The sequence below is a fragment of the Fistularia commersonii genome, chromosome 33 (genome assembly GCF_037954325.1).
Source record: "Fistularia commersonii isolate RoL2024-O1a breed Wild chromosome 33, RoL_Fcom_v1.0, whole genome shotgun sequence".
NCBI classification, from domain to species: domain Eukaryota; kingdom Metazoa; phylum Chordata; class Actinopteri; order Syngnathiformes; family Fistulariidae; genus Fistularia; species Fistularia commersonii.
The window spans coordinates 8,814,772-8,839,553 of record NC_141316.1 but is presented as its reverse complement, the minus strand read 5'-3'; the positions used below and the strand labels follow the sequence as shown (position 1 = coordinate 8,839,553).

Here is a 24,782-nt window from a genome sequence, read left to right as displayed (position 1 = left end):
CTCCACCCCCGGCGTCCAAGTGACTGCAGCATCCCGGAGCACCGCGCCGCCGAGGTCAGCACACACACACACACACATATTTTTAATATGCATACAACAAGTGGGACACGTCTGCTTTGTGCCCGACGGCCGTGCGCTCTGCCGCGCAGGCGCGCAATAAGTTTGCAAAGCACGTTTGGTAGAAGAAGACAAAGTTTAATTGAACGACAGTATAAACTGCTGCGGGAGGTCTTGGAGGAAATCTACAGCCACAACTAGAAACCCTCTCCGGAGATCTCGCTGACGTGTGTGAAAGCAGAACAATGGTGACCATTGAGAGGTCTGTCTGCAGGGACGGCCGGTGCACCAACAGCCACCCTTTATTTACACTGTTTATCCTCTGCGCGTCGAACACACACACACACTCACAGTTTTCCAGAGTAATAATAGTATTTAAAAAAAAAAAAAAAAAAACGCTCACTATTTCAACTGGGCTAGTGGGGCAGTGAGAAAGAGAACTAAAAAGGTAAAAACAGCCAGTTTGGCATGAAACTTTACAAAAATAAAACATATAGGAAAACATGTCCTTGGGTATTTACAGCCGCGGTTCCCGTCCCGGAGCGTCCTCTACTTCTTGGCCGCCTTCTTGGTCGCCTTCTTGGCCGGCTTCGCCTTGGGCTTGACGACCTTCTTGGCCGGCTTCGCCTTGGGTTTGGCCGCCTTTGCTTTCTTCACCGGCGCCTTCTTGGCTTTGACCGGCGTGGCCTTCTTCGCCGGCTTCTTCACTTTCTTGGCCGCGGCCTTCTTGGGCTTCTCCGGCGTCTTGGCCACCTTCTTGGGCTTGGTCGCCTTCTTGGGCTTGACGGGCTTCGCCGCCTTCTTGGGCTTGGCGGCTCTGGGCTTGACGGGCTTCTTGGAGTCGTCGGGCTTGGACAGCCTGAAGGATCCGGACGCGCCGACGCCTTTGGTGTGCCGGAGCATCCCGGCCGCCACCAGCCGCTTCAGGGCCATCTTGATCTGCACGTCGGCGTTGTCGCCCACCTTGTAGTTCTTCCGGACGTACTTCTGGATGGACTGGCGGGACGCGCCGCTCCGGCCGGCGTCGTGCACGATGGCCGCCCTGATCATGTCGGAGTACTTGGGATGAGACGCGGGCTTCTTGGGCTTGGACGCCTTCTTGGCTTTCGCCGGAGCCGCCGACGTCTCCGTCATGGTGATCGCGTCTTCAGCAACTTCTCGGAAAAAAAAAACTCCCGGAGATGCAGGTCCTCTCCCACCCCCCCACGCCGGCTCGGAGCGCCGTCCGCCAGCAATTGCGGAATAACGGAATAAATGCACGGTTTTGTTTTTTCTAAATGAAAAAAAAAAAAAACCAAAAACACACACGCAGAAGAAAAGCAAAAATCCAGACTTTTTTTTTTTTTTTTCGTTTTTTTCTTCTGAAGAAAAATGCTCCCGGAGAAGATCCACGCGGCGTGGCGCGTCGGGACAGTGGGCCACTTAAGTGTCTTATTCCACAGGCGCTCCGGCGAGCCTATCAAGGCTTTCTGCGGACGTGATTGAGACCAGCAACTGCCAGCAGCTGATCTAGCGGACTCCATGGAACTGGCGCCGTCCCGTTTGTGTTTCTTCGTCCTCCAACTCGCGGCGAATGTCCGAACCACGGCGGCGCTGCGGGCGGCCCGACCCGGCGGCCCGGCGGCGGACGCTTCGGGCCGCCCGGCGAGCCGCCCCGGCGCGCCGCCCCGCGCCGCCCGGCAACTTTTATTCGCGGAAAACCGTGCGGAGGTGACGCGCGGCGCCGAGGTTTTTGCACAATTCGCCGTAAATTGACCCGAACCGACGGCGCGGAGGGCGGAACCGTCCGGCTCACGGCCGATGGGAACGTCCGCTCGGCCCGCCGCCGCCGAGCCGGACGCGCCGGCGGCCCGGTTCCGCCCGAAAAACGCGCTTTTATTTCCCCAACTAACACACTCCGTCCGCCGACTCCGGGTGACGCGCTCGAGATTATTTACCGTTAAACCTCTTATAATATAAATATCACGCCGTCTGAGTGCGGGGTGACCCCCGAGGGTTGCAGCCGGGGTCGGTGCGTGGGGCTGCGGGCCCGGCGGGTTCGCGGGGTCGGCGGCGGCGGCGGCGGCGGCTCCATTGGCAGGAAAGTTGCCAACGGGTGGCTTCCCCGCGCAGGTCGTTGGGAGGGTTTCCTGCGTGAGGGTGGGTTTGAAAGACACCTGTGCGGGCAGATGCGTCATGTTGCGTGGGGGGGATGCGGGATGAGGAGGGTTGAAGTTCTGCAGAAGATTGTTCTTTAGTTTGTGGAGAGGCGCATCCGAGCAGGCACGCCTGCAGCGCTGGACCTGGTCCTGCTCAGCAGGTCAGAAAGGGGGCCCCTGAACCCCCCCAGGACCAAAGCCCAACTTTAACCGTTTAACCTCTTTTTATATATTTTAAACAAAATGCATTTTGTTATAACAGCGTTCTTCCCCGCTTACGCCATTTTGGTTCCTGCAGAAAAAAAAAACAACTCAACCCCCCTCTGTACTTGTTCGTTTTGGTCGTCCGGACCGTTTCTCCACGCGTGAAACCGGACGGTCACACCCTGCAGCAGGGGGTTGGTGGTGGATTAGGATTAGGATTAATTTGGGCCCGCCCGGGTCAGATCCCGGGTCACCCCTTCACCTGTCCCTGCCGCTGCAGGACACACATCACAATCAGGAGTTAGATTAGGTCAGCGTCCCTCCATCCCTCACCTGAGTGTGTATGTGTGTGCGTGTGTGTGTTGGGGGGGGGTCTTGCGTTACAGTTTGCGTGATTTGAAGACACACCGAGGGTGTGTGCGTGGATGAAGTGCAGTTGCTGAAAGGTACAAAGGAAATTTGTTTCCCATCACTTTATTTTTGTCAACGCATTTTATTTTCTCGTGGATCTTCCAGGGAGGGGTGAAACAAAACACACACACGTACACACACACACACACACACACACCCTTTAGCTCGGCGTTGGCTTGCTCCTCCCACGGCCGGCCGACAGAGGGACGTCCTCCGCCGCCTCGCCTGCAGCATTTCAGGGTGACGAACCGCGGGGCCGAACCGGACCCGCTGGCTGGGCTTCACCGGGGAGGGGAGGGGGTCGGACACCGCCGGGGGATCCGCACGTCGGTCCGGGGGGAGGGGGCGCCGGACGGTGTTCACGCCGGGCTTTGTGTGTCGGTGCCGCGGCTGCGCAGACGGGATGAGGCGACTCACGGCACTCGGAATATCAATTGGCCACTAGTGATAATTTAATAGCCTTTTTCCATGCACGTTTATCTTTTTTTAATTGTTGTTCTCATCCAACGCCCCTCCCGAGTAACATAAAGGGTTTGTGTTTTCATATATTTTGAGTGCAACCTCCCCTTTTACATCACCAGTTAAATAAATAATTCAGATAAAGGAAGAAGGTGGGACGCAAACTCCTGCAGATATTATTGTTATTAACGGCAAAAGTAACACACTTATCAGACCACCTACTGCAGAAATAGCTGAGAGAGGGGGTTCGGGGTTTTCCACTCTGGATTTAGATACGGAGATATCCAACCTTTCATTTACAGATATTGAAACAAAGCCATACAGAGAAATCACTCTCCTACACTCAGTTACATGTTTGGCCAATTCAGGGTCTCCAACGAACGTCCTTCATGTGTTTGAACTGTTGGAGGAACCCCATGAAGACACGGGGAGGACCAGGAGACTTCACACAGCCCTGCAGGAATCCAAACAGGGATCTTCTCCATGCACCCGAAATATGTGTGTGTGTGTATATGTATATAGTTTTCCATAGATGAGATCGATCTGAGCGGTTTCTGGCAAACATCTTTGTGACAGTGCATCCCGACGGCGCTGATGTCGCCTCTGTTCGGCTGAGCAATCCTGTTAAACCCTCGTGTTCTGTCCTGCCTCTGCTTCAGGGCCCGCTGGGTAAAATCCCCTCCCGCTTCGCAGCCGCAGCCTCCAGTATCCACCCCACCGTTCGGTTGTTTACTTCTCCAACAGTTTGATGTACGCTATCCGAAACCTGTGTCGTCACTCGTGTCTCTCTTTGCTCTCTCTCAGACGGAGCTGCGGACGTCTCGGCGATTCGTCTCGCCCCGAACGAACGGCGTGGGAGCAGACGTGAGAGCGGAAGTTTCCCTCCGCGGAGGTACCGCGTGCATGCATTTCCTGCCCGGACGGTTGTGGTAACACTAAGCGTGGTTCCGCAAGGCTCTATCAGTTTTGAGGAGATCTTTATAAGCGCTTCACCATCTCCAATCTGAATCACCGTCCCTCATCTCAGTATTTAGCGCAGGTAACTATTTCCACGATGTCAGCTGTCCGAGCGGCTCTCACATGACAGCTTCCTCGCTGACACCTGTGAGCTGCCACTCAAACCAGCAGAGGTGCCTCTGAACGCTCGCCATTGTAAGCTATTGTCTCCTGGTACGAGATGACGCAGCGCTTTCAAACCGTTGACGGGTGTTTTTTGAGGGACGGGAGTGAAAGGGGACCCATTCATTTTGATTTTTGAAAGCCGTCTCGTGCAGCGTTTTGGGTAAAAGTAAGACTTTCGGTATTTGAATGATTCGGTGACGGGTGACCTCCAGCTCCTGATGTTTTGTTTGTATCTTTGTTTTGTTTTTCCACTTGTTAAATCAACACGACCGGACAAAACAATCATGAATGAGAGGTGGTGGCGGGGTCACGTCCACGCACCCAATGCTAGCTTTGACATCGCATAACCTAATTATTTTAAAGGCAAAAAGATGTTTAAATGTGTGCCAGGAGATTGTATTATGGAAATATGTCTGTGGAGGTTCTCAGTCGCCCAGGTCACGGTGAATTCACGTCGAAATCATCTTGTCGTGGCAACCGGACTTGAATTTCTCCATCTGAGGACGTTTCACCCCCTCGTCCGAGATGATTCTCCGGTTCCGTCACGGAAAGAGCCAGAAACGACTCTCCCGCCAGATAGCTTAGCACGATCATCGATAGCCCACGGGATCGGCGGTCTCAGTCTGATCCGCCACCAGGCAACCCTGAATGTACAAATCACATCGTGGGTGTTTTTGAAATCCTTCGGATGTTGACGGGATTTTGGCTACCAGCAGGACAGGATGTAATTTATGATGCTGAATTAACAACCAGGAGTGTTTAACTCTAGCGGATGTACGTGCAGAGGGACGTCTACTTCCTTCTCTTACAATGAGGACAATAGCGGAACGAAGGCTGTCCAGAAAGGTTGGCGTGTTCCTTTAAGTAGGAAGCTTAAAAAAGAAAGTCCTTCCCTGAGGCTGGCATCCGTTCCATGTAACACTAACCATTAGAAACTGCATTTACAGCAACTGCCAGGGGTTGAGATTGACGGTCACGGCAGCGATATCACTCCGGTGAAGTCCTGCGGGCCCGTGTTAAAACAGGGTGGTGTTCATCTCCGCTTGTGATGATTTAAAATAATCACTCCTTTCATATCACGTTTCACCGTCGTCCGCTCAGCCGGACCTAAAATAAACAGATCGGAATGCGCCGGCATTCTGCGCTTCGCCAATTTGCATCAGCAGAGCGAGCCGTCGCCGCCTTTAAATAAAGGCGGGATTGGATTCTTCCTGGTGTCGAGCTCCACACCGCACATTTCACGCTCCTATCCACATCTGATTCTTGCATCAACCGACGTCTGATTCGGCGTAGATATACCTCTCTTGAAGAATGCCGCATTTAGCTCTAATCCCAACGTTAACCCTTGCCCCTTTAATGCGACAGGATTCAGGTGCCTGGAGTGCACAAGGGACAGAATTGTTGCTGCGGGCGGCCGTTGCGTTAGAATTTTGTGGTGTATTTACCTTTTATTTCAATGGTATTTTTCAGAAATTCACAGTAATATAAACCAGTTTTTACTCATGCAAGGAGTTATGCAAGATTATCCTTATCGTCTTTCTAGTTAACGCTACGCCGAAAGTCCTTGTCACTTAGGAAAGGGTATTTTTCTTTGGAGTTCCTGAACGCTGTGTTCTTCAACAGAGTAGCCGTGTTTTTAAGACATTATTCCAAGAATCTCCCCGGAAGGGGAGGAGGGGGCTGATGTTACCAGCGGAGGGCAGTAGCCGCTCAAAGATGAGTCGATGTTATTTGCAGAGCAAATTATATTTGTCGTGGGTGACATAAATTCCTTTTTAAATAACACCGGGTTTGCCCATATGAAATTTCGGGGGGAAATGAAGTGCGGCTGCTCTCCGAAATAGACCCCTGGCTGCACAGAGCCCGATGCATCCTCCTGTGTGCTTGTGGACGTGCACTAAAAACCCCGCCTCGGGTTTTATGTGCAGACACACCGTTTCATCCTCACCGCTCTGGATCCCTCTGCCAAACAAATATTAGGAGATTCAACCCGCCTGTTGGGAAGTGACACGAAAATTAGTCGGAGTGACAGAACTATGAGAGTAAGGCTGAGATTTGCTTGGATATTAAAAACCGATATGTAAAATTTGGCTCAGCTCTGGTGTTTCTGACAAATTCCCGTTGACTTTCAGTCCACAGCAACTGATTGGTTGCTTTTTTAGAAATACAAGTGCACACCTGCAAAAATCATCAAGACGATCTATGGATTCACAAAACACAAAAGCCACTGAAAGAAATGAACACACGTGTCTTGTGTGTGTTGTAATACCGACACATGATTGGAAGAATTTGCTGAAGAAGCATTCATCCCTTTTGATATTAATTTAATTTTCCACCTGCTTCTCCTAATATTCCGCCCTTTCCAACCTCTTCCCTCTAAATCTCCCACTCCTCCTCTGCTCCTTCCATTTCACTTCCCCCAGAGAGCCTCTAAGTGGAGCAGTTTGGACCAAAACTATGTCACTCAGTGACCTGATTCGTCTCGCTGCCGTTTTCCATCATGCTCGTGGTTCCCTCTATTGCACAATCACCACGGCATGACATTCGGCATCTTGAAAGCGAAGCGCCTCTGTTATATTTCGTATGATTGGATGAAGCCGACAGGTTTCAGAGAGCCGGTAGGGCCGTCACGGAGGAAAACAGGAAGTACTATTGGCCCGTCGGTGGACATCGCGGAGTCACGCAATCATTTCGTCGGGTTTTCTAGTTTTGAGCTCCGAGGCCGACTCTTCCCTCTCGGTCCCGTTACTGCATTTTTAATGCTCCGAAGCTGCTCTGCCCCGTCCCTGCGTCTCTGGTTGGACCGCAGCTCGGAGGTTTTTCCAGAAAAGTTTCTCCACGGCATGATAAAGAAACGTGTCCAAGCAGAAAAGTGTCAGGGGTGCAATGAGATAGAAGACAATAAGCCAGAATGAAAGGAAAGGTGGACAAGATAATGACCAAATGTGGAGGTTCTCTTTGGGAGCGACGAGGACGGATAGGATCAGGAATGAGTCCATCGGAGGGACGGCACACGTTAGAACTTTTTGGCTCAGGCGCCACATTAACTTTTAAAATTTGACAGACGGGCCAGGTCACCACAAGATAGGATACATAGAAAAAAAAACAAAAAAAAAAACGCATTTGTTAACCCTCATATTATGTTAAGGGTCAATTTGACCCATTGGGTCAATGGGTGAAATGGGTCACAAACTTGGGTCATTCAGCTCAGGAAAATTCTCAAGTTGCACCAAAAATGAAACAATCTTCTGTTTGAGCTTCCACGTCCTCTGATCCGATCATTCAATCATTCACAACAAGAAGGAATTTGTACCGATCTTTGTGGGCCGGATTAAAAAGACCAACGGGCCGGATGTGGCCCGCGAGCCGTAGTTTGCCCACCCCTGTGTTAGATGTTTTGCAGAGAAGGTCAGAGATGGTTGGGTCATAGCCAGTGGAGGGAGGGTGGATATATTGGTAGACGGATGCTGGAATTGGAGGTCTAGAGGAAAAGAGAAGATTTATGGATATGAAGGTGGTTGTGTGAGAGAGGAGGATACAGAGAATAAGGTTTGATGGAGAAGGTGGCGACCCTTGAAGGGAAAAACCCAAAGGAAAAGAACTCACTGTGTGAACGTTTACACCGAAGAAACATGGAGCTGTTTTTTCCCGTTTTACCTGGGAGGAGATCAGAAAACATGGAATTAAGGTTTTATAAGCTCTGGCTTTGGATTCCTGCGGATAATTTGTGGCCTCAGCAGAAAGATGGCTGAGGCTCAGGCCTCTGAGATGTTTGCTAAATAAAACACTTCTCCAGCGGGTTCATAAAAACTTAACATATTTGTTCTACTGTAACATTTCAAAGTGCTCCAAATTGATGTGCTGCATGTTTCATTTGATCTGAATAATTCCCTTTTAACTGTTTTTTTTTTTTTTTTTTGCTTTTTTGTGAAGTCACGAATTTAGAAAGAGGAAGCCTGAGGTAAAACATCGACAATGATATGTTTCAGGCCTTTGTCTGGAAGCAGTGTGAGGTGCTGAGAAATGCTCAGTAAAACATGGGTAACTCCCTGGTTTAATTCCATCCCGAGCAGCCAGGATGGAGAGGACTCTCCACAGATTTAATCGTCAACACACCGCACGCTGTAAACATAAGGCCGCAGCCTTATTAAGTATAAGTAAAACGAGGGGGGAAAAAAAAAAAAAAGCCAAGCTCTCATGTTTGCATAATTAAGACAGACGCTGCATTTTGGACCTTCGGGGTCCACATTTATAACTCCCTCTCACAGACACAGACGCCGCCATCCTCACTCGAACGAAAAAATAAGTCAACACCTGCTTTATGGGCCTCGGAGTCATTAGGCTAGCGAGGGAGAGCGCGGACCGGCGGCCTAATTAAATCCGGTCCTCCTCTCCGAGAGAGGCCTTGTTAGCGTTTCGTCTGAGCCGAGGCCTCGTCGGAGGGGAGCCGGCCGCCCCGGGTCGGTCCTGCCCTCAGCATCCGCGCAGAGACATAAAGGATTTAGTCAGGCTCAAGAGAGAGGGCATTCAGCCGAGGACGCTTCGGGCAGCAGAGACAGTGTTTCAGTGGAGGCTTATCTCACTCTGTCAGTCATTTGTATAATCTCACTTGGTGGTGCTGTAATGGAAACAGTGATACTGGAAGGACTGGATTGTGGGTCTGCTTCGCATTCTGTTAATTTGTTTGGGAATTATATCGCCTCTCCTCCGCTGGTATTTTTTTTTCTGTCAGCCCACAAGGTTTTTTTTTTTTTTTTTTTTGTTTTTTTAAACAGTTCTGTGTCTACATTGCACTGACTTTCAGATCCAGAGCGACTATTATACTGACTTCATCCTCTTGTTCAGGTTTCAAAAATAAAGCTTTTGTTTGTGTGTGTGTGTGTGTGTGTGTGTGTGTGTGTGTGTGTGTGTGTGTGTGTGTGTGTTTCCTTTCAAGAGTTCAATGGATTATTTTCTTGCTGCACTGAATTCACACCACTTGCCTGTCATTGTTTGACGGGAGTCCTCTGAGGTTTCCAAGGCAACTCTTCAGACCAGGTTCTGGCTTCGATCTTTCCTGTGAATTTCACTTTTCGAATCGCTCGTGAATGACTCGATTCCGGTTCGTAAACGATGAGGTTTTGAGGAATAAACAAACACCAAGCAGGCACGTGTTTACTGTTGAACAAAGAGCAGCGGAATGATCGTCCTTTTACGCGTAGCGATGAATCCCGTCGGTCCAAAACTCCGGGGCAGTTATCATGTAGACCTTGTTTGGACAAGATCATGTCAGACATGCATGTTGGAAGGCGAGAAAGGGAAAATGCGGGATCCCCGCCACGTTCAAGGTGGCCTCGGCCCGATGCATTAGGAAACTACAGCAGTTAGCATTAGCGCCTCTACATGGGATTCATGGCATCGCGGCCCGGCTACCGTTCACCTTGTGTGTCCTCATTATCCCCAGTCGTTCCTCGGCTTTTATTCAAATGTCGGTGAATAGCCTCAGAGCGCAGCATTCCACCCTCAGCCCTCTCCGTGCGCCCACCGCTGCTCCGCCGTGCCGCTCATCCCCTGAATATGCATCCGTCGTCCGCCGCTTATCCTGCACTCAGGGTCGCGGGGATCTCCTTAATATTTTCAATTTATTTATTTATTCTAAATTTCTATCAATCCATCGTCTGCCGCTTATCCTGCTCTCAGGGTCGCGGGGATCTCCCTAATATTTTCAATTATTTATTTATTCTATATTTATTTCAATTTTTTTTTTTTTTTTTTTTTTTAGCTGATTTTCCATGCACAGTGTCGATACAGAGAGAAAATGTGGCACCGCGCTCTTGAGAGAAACTGCATTATTTGTCACTGTGCCGGAGCCTGACGTGCACTTCCGAAACTTAGTTTAAGGAGAATCTCACAGGAAAGCGCAGCCATGCGGTGACACGCTGAAATGGCTTCTGATTCAGCCGCCGGAGTCGTCGTCGTCGAGTCACGACGCGGGCGAACGTCCTTGTCCGTTTCAGCTCCGGTCCGCATAAAGATGTTTCACTTTTTATGAGTCAGGATTTACATCCGCCTGCCGCTTGCCGTTGTCTTGAGGGGTCACTGCGGATTTGTACACAAAGCGAACCTGCCTCCTCTTGAGGTAGATCTCGGTCAAATCCGATGCAGCCGCTGCACCAACGAACCCAGAGCGGTTCCCTTTTTTTCTTATCGTTTGTACGTTGTGACCCCGCTGCTCGTCCCCTGACACAGCAAGTGTCTTTATTATGCTACGGGTTAGCATGAAATAGTGCCACCGGTGTGGCGTTAACCGTCATGAACTACTGTGCACGGGAGGATTCTGGCCCTGTGTTATTTTTGCGGTGTGCCTTCGAGTGTTTCGGAGGATTAGTGAGCCATCCAAATAATCTTAATTCAATTTTATGTTTGTGCATGTGTGTGGGAATACGCTTCATTGTGCAGCAATGCATTCAGCACACAAATGTGCCGGTGCTTATAATTAGCACAGATATGTGCGAGGTTGCCGAGCAGCCTATAGTTGTTGTATCCCCCCCCCCCGTCCGTGGCACAATATTATATTGTGTGTCTGACAGGCGCCGGTATATAAAGCACCCTCCACTTTTGCGCCGTACGGCCCCAAATGGAACGTAATCATCAACACGGGGTGGATTTTACCTTATCCCTGTGTATTAGAGGCTTTGTCTGTGGGTTTCCATGTGTGTGCTTTTGCCCGTCAATAGCAGACCAGATGTGTGCACGGAGAGCCGTGCCAGTAGTAAGCGCAAAGCCGCAGTGGAGCCCATCCCCTCGCTCCCTCCCCGAGACACCTTACATGTAGTGAGGAGAGGAGCTGCATCCACAGGCCACTCCTTCCCGTTCTCCAATTGGAAGAGCGAGGCCACCTCCCTCCCCTGTCTCATTGGTATGCAGGCGGTGCAGCGAGTGTTTGAGGAGAGGAGAGAGAGGTAACAGTCAGTGCAATGGGATAGAGGAGGAGAGTGAATGAGAGCTGCTGGATCTGCCTCGCCTGCGTGCCCGTCGTCTGCCGAAGCTGGGCTGACCGCCTCGCCACACCGCGCCGGCGTAGAGCAGACTCACCGCCCCCGTTTGCACGGCATCCGCGCGCTCCACGCCGACAGGGAGCCACGCACGGCGGCGAAAAATAAACCCCACCAGCAAGGGAATCCGCGAGCGGGCGGCAGCTACAAAGGGGCCTGACGCTACAATTTAGGCACCAGCTGCTACCTCAACAAAATCTCCCTCTTCCCCATCCCGTCCTCGCCGCCACCACACCTCTCTCGCTCCTCCCTATGCCCTTGTCCTCGGCGGCTCCTCTCACCTCCCTGGCCAGTATATGGATAGAAGCTCCCTGTTTCAGCTCATACAAGAGCAGGTAAGCAAGCAATCAAGCAAGCAGCGGCGGAGGTTTCTATGGTTACGGGCTCCAGGCCATCTCGCCGTCTATCCAAGGAGTGAGACATGCACGCCGGGGTGAAAGCTGATGTCGGGAGCGATAGCAGGGGCCGTTTGCGAGATTAGACGGCGCGACGGATGCGAGCGTCGCCGAGCCATGTGGGCCCCGACTCCGAGGTCAGATCATGAGCCACGGCGGCGGGAGGGGGTGTGTGTGTTGGGGGGGGGGGGGGGGGGGGGGGTCGTGTCATGATGTGGGAAAGACAAATAATGGGAGGAGGGCTGCATCCGAACGAACGGATACTGGAAACAGAGCTGGACTGATCCGACACAAAAAAAAAAATCCTGAGATAATTGACAATCAGCACATAGACGGTGTGCGGCTGTGTGTGCAGCCGTCGTGCTGCGTGTGTGTGTGTGTGTCTGTGTGTGTCATGCTCACTCTGACCATGCGTGTCTTTTATGCGCCCAACAATATCACTATTTGATGACCAGAAAAAAGTATTTGTCTGATTAATGTGATAAACATTTCTGCAACATCCAGCTCAAGGGTTCCCCGAAAGCTGTTCTTCGGCTGTTTGACTTTTTCCTCCCTCTGTGAGGAACGGCTAGAGGAAAAAAGAAACACACACACACACACAATGTTGGTGGCCATATTTATGTTGGGGAAAATCGTTCCCGAAACCGCAGTTTTTAACGTCCGTCAAGACCCGTGTTCAGATTTAGCTTTGGTCTGCCATTTCCCAAAATGAGCACGCTGGAGCGGATGCCGAGAAAGCATGTGTATATTTTGCAAGTATTTCCTGTGGACTTTTGTCTCTCTCTGTCTCTCCGGCTCCATCCGATGTCAAGTATTCACCTCCAGACCGGCAAATGCGCCTCCAGTTTTTGGACGGTCAACCAGACGATTGAGTCTTGTCTGATCGGCAGTCAGATTGAGCAATCATCCCGTTTGAGAGGGAAAAATCGATTACCTGCTGCAGGGTTTGAGGTGCACAAGTGGCCCATCAGCAACACATTGATCTACAGAGCCTCAGGGACATATATGTGTGTGTGTGTGTGTGTGCGTGTTTGTGAGACCATATGCAGAGTTGCAGTTTTCTGGAGGAAGCCCGTGTGGGTCGGGTGAATTCGATTGTGGCGTGAAGATGCTTTGTGGTCACACCAGTGAGTCATTTACTGTATAAACACCGAGGTGTTTGCAACCGCCCAGCGATTCTCCAATAACACGCATGTCCTAATGGACACGTTTTAACGCCGTCGCAAAGACAATGACAATATCAATCCGTCATCGAAGCCGGCGACGAACTCCAAATTTAAACGTCAGGCCGGTTTATCCATTGTGAGGTTAAATCCGCATTTGTCAGTTTACGCACAGTTTGCGAGGCCGCATCCGAGCAGCCTGCGGTTCCGTCGCTGTCAATCACTCAAGCTGACTGACAACGTGCTTTTTGCACCTTTGGGACTCCATGCGGCGGCCTTTGACATGGGGAAGATTTCCCCGTCGGAATCGGGGAGCGGCGAAATCTGCCAACGACGCTCGGACTCTGAAAAGGCTCGGGTGTTGTTCCCGGATCGCCGCGCTCACCTAATCACCGGCCGCTTGTTCTCTCGTCTTTATCCAGGAAAATATTTCGCAGAGCGGGACCCGTTTCACAGCTCTGCTATTTTGTCACGTGTCAGGCAGGCTTCCCACAACAACCGCACGTACCCTGCCGCCGCCCCTCATGTAATAAGTCTGCTAAAATCGTTTAATCAGTCGTCACAATGGGAAGTCAAGTGCTTTTAAGAGCGTTTCTGCTGGTGTTTGTACTTTCACAGTTTGATTTTTTTCTTTTTTTTTCCTTTGGCTTTGGAACCTGAGAGTTTATAAATCAGCATTGGTTGTTAAGATCATGCAAACCGTTTGCCACTGAAATATCATAAAATGACAGGACTTGTTTTTTTTTGTTTTTTTTTTATTTGATGTTAATTTACGATAATCACCAAGGTTTCGGATAATATCCGTACAACATCAGGCAAAGTTGGTTCAGACTGAAGGTTCTGGTAAAACACTGGCTGAGGTTAGACCTCAGGTAATCCTCCTGCTCAAAGATCACAAATCATCTGCTACATGGCTGGTGCTCTGCATGGCAGCAGTGTGTGTGTGTGTGTGTGTGTGTGTGTGTGTGTGTGTGTGGGTATGGGTAAATGTAATCCAGTTTATAGCGCTTTGCAAACCTGTCAGGTGATGAAAGAGCTTTATAAGTGGAGACCATTTATTAGCTGTCTGGATAGTGGAGTCAGTCAGTTGGAACCTGGCTGATAAATAAGACCCTCATTTTGAGCAGTTCATATCAGCATCTGTCATAAGCTGTCATTGATTTACACACACATTATTATTACTAGTAGTAATATCATAATTATTATTATTGTCATCATTATTATTGTTTTATTATTATTATTGTTATTATTATCATCATTATTATTAATATATTGGTATTAGTTATTATTATAATAGTTTATTATTATTATTATTATTATTATTATTATTATTATATTGTTGTTGTTTTAGTTATTATTATAATGGTTTTATTATTATTGTTATTATTATTATTATTATTGTTGTTGTTTTAGTTATTATTATAATGGTTTTACTTTTATTATTACTATTATTATTATTATTATTGTGTATAGCCAGCTGCATCAATATTTGATTTGTTATTGGTCCAATACCCAATACCTTGTTTTCATGTCAATTCCCAGCAGGGTAGAAACATTGTTTAGACATTGATATGAAGCTGAAAATACCGTAATCTGCCAAACATCCGGTTGCTGACATCAAACCAATTGGAATTGGTTGTATTCATTTTTTTGGTATTTATTTGTTATGTAAAGTATTTAAAAAAAAAATCCCGTTATCAACCCATTCGTTCAGCATCCAGATCTCCGCAGTGGTTTAGCCTCTTATGTGCTACCAATTTAGCGTGACCTTTTGTCACTTCATGAACTCTTGTTACCTCCCAAATGTATCTTTTGTTTTAAACGAGTTGGAAATACACGATTCGGTGGTCGGTGTTTCCTTTCTTTGCGGAATGCATCATTTATTCATCTTGATAAAAAAGAAGCCGGGGATCCAAAGTTTCTGCGGGTTGGAAGGATATTGCGGGCAGGTCTCAGTGAGCCACATGGAAATGCTGCAGGGTGGGGAGAGGAGGCGGAAGTTCCAGCAGTCACGCCAATGAGTTTATTAGTATTTGTCTGCAGGAGGTCGCGATGCTTAGCTGAGCTAAGGCTATTTCTGGCTGAGCTCAGACGAGTGCTTATTAAGAGAGCATACATGTACATATACAGTCGGGGCGTCTCGTCGTATCTCTTTTGCTGCGCCACCGATAAGGCACATTAACGGTTGACAGCACCTAGCCTCTTAAGTACGCTATCATTCAATGCGAAGATATCTCCCCGTGTGACTCTCAGTTCTTATCTCACTTATTTATATCTTTTTCTTAAGGACTCGGGGGTCTGAATACAACTCTGACACATTTATGTCAAGTAGAGGGAATAAGACCGCTCCATGCTTTCCCCCTTTCATCATGCTCTGATGCTAATTTGAATTGATCTGTGTTTGAAAAGCACCTCTGGCTTTTTCTTCTGTGATTAAACACCGGGATATTTAGTTAAATTGTTTACATCCAAGAAAAGTCTCGAGTTGTTTGCGTCTCTTGGCCACTGGGGGACGTATCCGCGACGCAGGTACCGCGATTCGGGGATTCAGAGGATTTTTATCCGATGCCGTGCAAATGCAGCGCAGCCTCGTTCACGCCGAAATGTCTTGTTGCGGGATCGGCTTTGAGACGCCGGTTCTGGAGACGGTGCCGCGTGCACGTTCTGAGAAAGTTGACAGAGTGAAGACACATTTGGAAACCTGTGTTCTCACGCGCTTCACGAGCAGTGCACGTACAAACCTGGAAATCCAAATGTGACCTGAATTAAGGGTCTGCGTCGCGCAGCAGCTGAGAGTGATCGTCTTTGGAATCGAACATTCCTGGTTCGATTGCCGGCTCCTTCTAGCGATGGGTTAAATGCAAAGAAAACATTTCCTAACGAGGGATTAATAAAATATAAAATATTATTATCATTATCATGACATGAACCTGGCGGCTGGTATCAGCGAAGAGCCCAGCCGTGCGTTTGTCTTCAGTCGGCTGCAAACGTTTAAAATAAAAGACGTCACTTATATCCTTGAGTGGAAGTTTAGTCGAGTAAAAAAAACTTGCGAAAGCAACTCGTATCTGTTCCATCACGCAAAGCAGCGAGCGTGCACAAATCTGAGTTTGCATGAACAAGACGGAGAAAAGCCACATTTCCTGACGGTTAGCGCTGCCGCGTCTGAGCGACACATCCGTGCGCGTCTGAGACCTCGCAGACAATTTAAATGACGCCGTCTGATTCGGCGTGACCTCAGCTCGCCACGGAGCAGCGCCTTCCGTCCTCGGCCAACATCCCACCAAGAAGATTCAGAGAATTTAGAGATTTTTAACTGGCGTTCTGGTGCCTGATAGATATTTTCTCACAGGAGAACTCAGAGACAGATATTTTTGCCGAAAACGTGTTATTCTGATTTTGCAAACATATTTAGGTTCCCTGTAATTCAGTTAGCCTATCACGTGTGTCTGTGTGTGTGTGTGTGTGTGTGTGTGTGCGTGTGTGCGTGCGTGTGTGTGTGTGTGTGTGTGTGTGTGTGTGTGTGTGTGTGTGTGTGTTTATCTATATTTTTCTCTCGCTCTCCATATATATGTATAGGTTTATGTGTGTGTGTACATATATATATATACTGCTCAAAAAAATAAAGGGAACACTTGAACAACACAATGTAACTCCAAGTCAATCACACTTCTGTGAAATCATAGTGTCCACTCAGGAAGCAACACAGATTCATTTGGACTTGTTTTAAGGACATTACATCAAAGTTGGATTAACCTGGAGTTTGTTTTTACACTTTAATTTTGAGTGTGATTCCTAATCCAGACCTCCATGGGTTGATACATTTAATTTCCATTGATCATTTTTGTGTGATTTTGTTGTCAGCACATTCAACTGTGTAAAGAGCAAAGTATTTCATAAGAATATTTCATTCATTTAGATCTAGGATGTGTTTTTTAAGTGTTCCCTTTATTTTTTTGAGCAGTGTATATTCTGCTCCGATCTATTTTGTTTGTCTTGCCATTTCCTGTCCTCTGCCTTTCTATTTATATTTATACTCATCATTATTCATATTCATTTCCTTTTTTTGGACAAAACTGTTATCATCTTACCCTTATGGAGATAAATAAAGTTAATCTTATCTTATATCTTATCTTATCTTATCTTATCTTACATAGGCGCGTGTATATGTGTGTGTATGTATGTGTGTGCGTGCGTGTGTGTTTTATCATCTCCAATAGTCCAGCAATGTCTGCAGAAAGTGAAGGACACTGCAGGAGCAGCGTGTCCCCTGGTCTCTCAAATAAACTTAAACATTTAGTAGCCAACAAGATAGCACATTACTTTTATTACATGAGATTTTTTTATATTTTTTATCCTTATTTTTTTTAAAGTAAGATGATACCATCAGAGATGAAGATGTTGAGGTTCTCTTTGGGAGTGACCAAGACAGAGGGATGTTAGATGCTTTGGAGAGAAGGTCAGAGATGGTTGAGTCATAGACAGAGGAGGGAGAGAGAATATATATATATATATTGGAATCGGAGGTCTAGAAGAAGAACATAGAGAAGATTTATGGACATAGAGAGAGAGGATATGAAGTTAGCCGGTGTGAGAGAGGAGGATCCAGAGAATAGGGTTAGATGGAGAAGGTGGAGACCTCTGAAGGCCAAAGGAAAAGAAGAAGAAGAAGTTTTAAGCTGACGCCACACACCTCCAAACAAAGCCACCATGGTGTTTTTGTGTTCTTCACTCCTCCAAAGTTAATGAAGCTCTCGGAGTTTTAGCGCCAACCTTCAGACAGATAAACAGATGAAATGTGACGAAAGCTTTTTCTCCTCGGTGAAAGAAACGAGACGAACGTCGCGACGGTCGTGACCTTTCTCACGTGTACCGTCGCTCCCGCGTCCCGCTCGATTCGGCCACGCCATCGGATCGCCGGCTGTTTTCGTGTTCCTGCTACGCGTCGGACGACGTGCCGACCGTCTGCGGTTAATTCTTTTCTGGATTTCCGTCACGAGGCGGCGCCGCGTCCGTCGGTCGCCCTGCCGAAGGATATCCGGGTTAACACCCACGTCTTTTCCGTTCATGTATATTTTTCTATCAAACCATCCCAGAGATCTCCTACCTTGATGTTGCCACCTTGGATCTACAATCTCTCGCTTTACAAGAAAAGGCCGCCTCCGACGTCCGACCGCTTTCAACCTGCGTGTTGTTTTTTTTTATTTTCATTCCCCCTCAAGCATCTGTATCTGTCATTCCTGCCACCGTTCCTCCCTCTTTCCTTTGTGTCTTCCCTTTGCCTTTCCAATGTCAATATGTCTGGGAAAAAAAAAAGGGGGGGAATGCAAGAAAGGCATGACACACAGGCAGCGGGTAACCATGGCAACTTATGCAGCTTGTCAAAGTGTCGCCTCCACCGGTGTTGGATTGCCTCGATAACTGCTTCCCTCTCGGTGCTTTCTTTTTTTTTTTTTTTTTCCTTCCTCCTTTCAAGCCGTCCTCTTCTCCCGCCGTCTCGCTCCCTCTCAGGTTGGAGCGCGTCATGTGTCTGCCCAGGAAAAAAAGAAAAAAAACTCATTCATCTCGTCGTACCTCGTCTCTTTAACCGATAATCCTAATTGGCTGCGAGAACCGCCCCCTCACCCCCCCCCCCCGTATCCTCGGCGGACCGTCTCCCCAGTGTGATGTTCCCCCGAAATAAGGTCAGACCGTGAAGGGAAGAGTACGGTCGCTACGTAGCGGGCGACTGTCAACACTCGGTTTTGCGGAAACGGCTGTATACGTACAGTCGGCGTCTGGTCGCGCATCCGGCTTTGCCGTTTGCGTTGCGACGCGCAGACATATGGAGGCTGACAGTAATCAGACGTCCCCGACGCAGCTCCCTGTTCCCCCTGTCAGCCTGGGTTGAGCCGGGAGCACATTAGATTCTGATCTATCTCCCCTCTGTGGCAAGTGGATGCAGAGCGCCGGAGTGTGTCAGAGGCCTCTTACAGAATAGAGAAGAAGAGGACTCAGAAGAGCACACAGCACACACACACACACTCTCTCTCACACACACACACACACACGGAATAATAGTGGAAAGGCGGTTTTTCACCGAGCGCTTTTCGCCACTTCTGCTCCTCAACCTATATTTTTGAGAACGCTGACACAACAACACCTTTTAGGTTGTTGCGGCAAATCGTTATTTAACCGTCCAGCCGTCGCGGACCAACGGAATAATGTTGTCGGAGGGCCGCACCCTCCGGTTAAACTTACCGTAAAACCCGGCGGATCCACGGAGCCCGAGGATAATTGTTTTGCGTTCATCCCTCTGACACGATGCACATTATCGCCGGGCTCATTCAAAACACACCCACACACACTTGAACTCTTGGCGGCCGTTGACGCGTCCTTGAAACTGTTGCTGCTACGTGGTTTCCGTCCCACTCCGCGTTATTTACTCGCTGCTGATTATTTACTCAACCGCTGTTGAAAACCAATCATGCAAAATGCCTGGAGTTACTTTTTATCAGCGTCTCCGTCCGTGGAGGTTTTTCTTTGGGTCTGTTTTGTGAATTTAAACAGGGGCGACTAAATTATCCCATTAAATTTCCTGTTAGCGATCCTTTCAGAATCAGTTCATTATAGGTCACATAATTTGCTGTATTATCACACACACACACACACACACACACACACACACACAGATTCCTTCGTCAATGAGAAAATAATTAGAGATGTAACAACTTGGAACAAAAACTTAATAGTTTTATGCACTCGTCTTATATTAATGAAAAGCAAATGAAATAAAGTTAGATTTTTTTTTTTTGTTGCATTTTTCACATTCTTATTTTTTCCGAAAACTAATTTTGTCTCTCATCATTTCATCTTAATTCATGTATTTATTTTCCTTGCTACATCCGCGCCATGAGTCTGCCGTAACGCGATAATTAGCGCTTTCCTCGTCCGCTGACCCCGTCATTGACCTTTTGCAATTCCGTTGCCGTCACTCATTCACGTATTCCAGTGGCGTATCGCGGCGAAACGGGTGGCTATCTTCGCTAAAACGCACGCTGGCGCTTCGCCGTGAGTCAGCCCATATTATCACAGGTTTGAATCGCAGTACAATGAGGACATGATTCATTGTTACAGCCCTAAATGTTATTTTAAAAAGCCTTCATCACAGTCCTTTTAAATGGACTCCGTCTATCATTCTCCTTTTTTATGATCATCCACCATCCACTCACTTTTTAGCGCCGCGGGCGTTTGTCTCCGCCCTCCGTCCCTCACATGCCATGTCAGTGTTTTAACAATGATCTGAGTAAGATGAGATAAGATAAGATAGACTTTATTCATCCCACATCGGGGAAATTCAGTTTTTACAGCAGCGTTATAGCGTAGCAAAGAGTACAAATTGCTATAATGGAAAAGACTTTGCAAATAAAGGATACAAATAAATAATGATTGTGTACAATATATGCAATGGAATAGAAAATCGAAAAGAAGTGCCTCGTGCAGGGAGTGGTTGCAGAAATAATAGGTGTAAAGTAGGAGAGGTGGGTTGAAGAAATGAAACGATAATAAGTAAGGCGTCCTGGAGAATGCATAGATATAAATATTGCAGGGATGAGAGCGGTAAGTAGAGATTCGGGAAATTACTTAAGAATCGATTTTTTAAAAATGTCTTTCACAAATTTGTCTGCCGTTGGGTTACAGATGATCCAGCCAAGAGCAGATTTTAGAGATTTTCGGGTATCGACGCGGCCGTCTCGTTCTAACAGCCTCGCTGCGAGCAACTCACGGCGCGAGTAAACAAGCGAATCCCCCGGAGAAATGTTTACGTGTTGGCAGAATATGTGATGATATTGCATCAAAGTGATTTATGCGCGAGGCTGACGCTCTGCCAGGGTGTTACCTCGCACAGAGTTCAGTCGAAGTCTCGTAACCGGAGAAAGTCCGTTATTACTTCAACCGGCAGCGGAGAAAACACTCGTTCAATGTCAAGCGTCGTCGAACCTACCCCATTAGTTCCCGCTTCCACCGGGCCCTCCCAGGTGGGTTTCCGCACAAGTGCTCGGGGAGGAAAAAGAAGAAAAAAAAAGAACGATTAAATAGAGTTGAAGGGTTTCTGGTGTTCAGTTGTGTGACAGTGGGAAAAAAATGTAAGGAAAAAAAAAGAAAACAAAACATAATATGCATGTTTAGAAGACACACTCCAACGGATTCCCGGATTGATCATCTTTGTTCCGCGGCAAAGCTCCGCCGCCGTCCAGGCTGACACGGAGTTTAACGCCGCCGCCGTCGTCGTCGTCACGCAGCTCACGAGATGCTCTTGTCTAACCATGTCGGAGAATACTGGGCGGGGAGGCGCAGTTCTTCCCGTGGACTCATGACACGGGCGAGGATGATCCGGCATGACTGACTCCACAGTGACGCAACATCTGAAAGCTCAGCGCGTCCCCGAGGCAACCGGGAGGGAGGGCGGGGGGGGGGGGGGGTCGGCCCGCTTTCCGAAAAAAAAAAAGGCGCCGAGCCTGCGTTAGCACGCTGCGGTCTCGTACGTCGGGCCTAAGAAAAGCTGTCACGAGACCATTAAGGCTCCATTCCGGAGCGATTTAATTGTGCCCAAATCAAGTGGCGGTGCTCGAAAACCCCGGCATTACACAAACCCCGGCGCAGATACACACCCTATACTTTGCAATCCATTTTTAACCAGGCGCTGTTCGAGACAGCCGCACTCAGCCATTTTTATGACACTCTCCCGTTTAAATCAATTACGAGGAGGGCGCAGAGGCATCATCAGTAATAACCCACGGGGCTGTGGGTCTCTGAGAGTGAGTGGTGATTATGAAAACCACAGTGACCGGGAGCTGCAAATGTGACTAAGTACAGACTCGTGCAGTCAAATGAACCGTTCACTCAAAAAGACTGAAAGTAAACCTTAATTCAAGTTTTTTGTTTTTTTTTCGGAGGGGATTTCACAGGTCACCGCGCGTGAGCAAGACATGTTTTTTTTTAACAAACGCCCTGCAGACAGAGCGTGCTGACATTTCCTTTCTGACCCGCCGCATCGTATCATCGAACCCAAATACATTTCCGTTACGGCGGTAATCACGCGGTCTCGATCCCGACGGTTTAAAATCTGTGTTTGGTGTTTTTCCAGCTGGACCCAGAGAACACCGGTTTCATCGCAGTGGAGAACTTCACCAGCTTGGTGGAGCACCATGAACTGCAGTTGGACCCGTCCAAACTGGACATGCTGTTAGCGCTGGTCCAGAGCAATGAGGAGGGACAGGTGTGCTACCAGGAGCTCATCGAGCTGGTGAGTGCAGACCCGGAGAAATGTTTGCGCAGGAAGTCAAAGAAGGCATTTGAAGTGACCGCACACACACACACACACTCATGCACGCGCTCTACTTGAATTTCCAAAAGGTTACAGAATTGATTCAGACGGACCCAGCCAGCTTCGCCGCGGCGAAAATTGACTCGGCCGCTCGGGCCGGCGGCCTGCAAAAAAAGGATCAATCTTTCCAGTTAATGTGTCAGTAAATCTGGACAATTAACCTCACAAACTGCAGAGCGAGGGACGGAAATTCCCCCCGCCGAGTCGAGACAACGGCGTGGCGATATAGAACTCATATTTACATGATTCATGTCCACACGGTGATATTTCATCACGAGGGATATGAGATATTTCATTTCATAGTTCACCAACACCCCCCCTACTGACTTATTTGATTTTTGAAAGGGAATCCGCTGTGGTTGAATGTCAAATTAGATTGCATACCCGGTGAGTCTCTTACCTCCATCCGCCCCGACCCCCTGCGCTCCCCCCGACCCCGCTCACTGGGTGTCACCGCTGGAAATCCGGGTTACGCTTCACTCGAGGAAACCAGATCGTTTCCGGTGCCGCCGATGCCGTCCGTATGCGGGCGCAGATTTCATCGGCGTGTAGTTCCAGGTATATTTCACCTCCCGGTCCTTCGCTCTCTGTTGAGTGTCCCTCCGTACTTGTGTATCGAACCTCACGCTTTGCAGTTTGGAGCTGCTCTCGTATCTGAGATCTCTGCTGACGGAGACAGAAATCATGGCTGACGTGCTTCTCCTGAAGTGCAGCTTCTCCTCCTTTGCATCAGCTCTTCTCTGACTGAAGCTCATTGCAAGATCCAAATTCATTTTTTTTTTGCGTTTTATGCTCTCTATTGACACGATCATAAAAACAAACAAACGATGGAGTACATCTGCTTTGATTCTGACAACCGTGGGGCAAAACTTAAAGAAATTCCCTGTCAACAACAATGAGAAAGCCCAGCCCCATATATAAATATGTGTGTGTTTGTATATATATGTGTATATGTATGTATGTGTGTATATATATAAGTGTGTATACATATGTATATATGTGTGTGTATGTATGTATGTATATATATATATATATGTATATGTATATATACTTAGAGGACTGTCTCAGAAAATTAGAATATTGTGATAAAGTTCTTTATCTTCTGCAATGCAATTAAAAAAACAAAAATTACTTTTTTATGATATTCTAATATTTTGAGATAGGATTTTTGAGTTTTCTTAAGATGTAAGCCATAACCAGTAATGTTAAAATAATAAAAGGCTTGCAATATTTCAGTTGTTTTGTAATGAATCCAGAATGTATGACATTTTTGTTTTTGTAATTGCATTACAGAAGATAAAGAACTTTATCACAATATTCCACTTTTCTGAGACAGTCCTGTATATATGTGTGTATATATATATATGTATATATGTGTATATATGTACATTTATATGTGTGTATATATATATTTTTATATATATTTGTGTGTGTATGTATATATATGTGTGTGTATATATATATACATAAAAACATCTGTATATGTATATTAGTATGTGTATTTATATGCATATACGTACATATACATAGACATAGACATATAAAGATATATAAACAGCAGTCACAACCGTGGGGTTAATGGTTGGTGAGGCCCAGAATCCCTGCGCCCCCGACAATGAGGCAGGAGAACTGCGTGCCTCACTCAGTGGCTTTTTTTACTTAAGTGTAGAATTACTGGTTTGTGGAGATTCTCAGTAGAATTACTGCACTGTAAGAATCAGTGACGTGCAGTGAGGGTCATGGATGGTGAGGCGTGCCCACCGTGAGGCAGGAGAACAGCGTGCCTCACTTCCTGGCTCTTACCAGCGGTTTATGATCACTTAGCACAAGAAGCTGGGAACACACGTCGAGATGTTGACAAAGAAACACTGTACATTTGAACTGTAGTTTATATGGCAAAAGTGTTTAAACATTTTAATAACGTCATACAGAGACAGCAATATGGTTTTCGTGCAGAGCATGCTGGCAGTCAGCCATCATTGCGCAATCTACATTGAGGCTCAACAGTCCGCGGCCTCACCGCACATCTCAGTAGTTGAACAGTAAATGTGAAACTCCAGCCAATTTGAATAAGAAATATTCTAAAACTGGTGATGTTAAATAAAACATACAACCATTTAATAACCTTTTTTTTTTTCTTTTACATTTTTTTACTTTCCAAGATTGGCAAGTGAGGTACGGCCTCTCCTGCCTCCCCTGACTGCACACATGACAGTCAGGGGAGGCATACATATATACATGCATACATACATACATATATACATGTGTGAACGTCAATCACGCTAACACTATGTGCTTCATGCAGAGAATTAACATATAAATCCGCACAGTACATACAAGTGCTTCCAGCTCATTTTGTCTGTGTGCTCCCTCCTTCTGCACATCATGTGAATCCTATTAATGCACCCCGGGTCCTGTCAGTGCAGATCGGC

The 24,782-nt window shown here is 47.5% G+C and overlaps 2 protein-coding genes across 3 annotated transcripts in view; one reads left to right on the top strand and one right to left on the bottom strand.

Annotated features, from left to right (window-relative positions):
* Positions 1-182: 182 nt before the first annotated feature.
* Positions 183-3,321, bottom strand: h1-0 (H1.0 linker histone). Its single transcript, XM_086140448.1, has one exon. The coding sequence runs from the start codon at positions 1,189-1,191 to the stop codon at positions 607-609; it is 585 nt and encodes a 194-aa protein (XP_085996574.1). The 5' UTR covers positions 1,192-3,321; the 3' UTR covers positions 183-606.
* An 806-nt stretch (positions 3,322-4,127) lies between these two features.
* The window catches only part of rhbdl1 (rhomboid, veinlet-like 1 (Drosophila)), a 51,872-nt gene continuing 31,217 nt past the window's right edge, over positions 4,128-24,782 (top strand). Inside the window, exons 1-2 of one of the 2 annotated variants that reach the window (XM_086140437.1) lie at positions 4,128-4,161; positions 22,111-22,269. In XM_086140437.1, coding sequence (XP_085996563.1) covers positions 22,204-22,269 — 66 coding nt within the window. In that variant the 5' untranslated portion in view covers positions 4,128-4,161; positions 22,111-22,203. Of the gene's footprint in view, positions 4,162-11,363; positions 11,761-22,110; positions 22,270-24,782 lie in introns of those variants that run through there. The other variant, XM_086140436.1, reaches the window with a different exon arrangement.

What these genes read in the sequence shown, in the direction of transcription:
- h1-0 (XM_086140448.1), bottom strand. Translation starts at nt 1,191, where the DNA reads ATGACGGAGACGTCGGCGGCTCCGGCGAAAGCCAAGAAGGCGTCCAAG.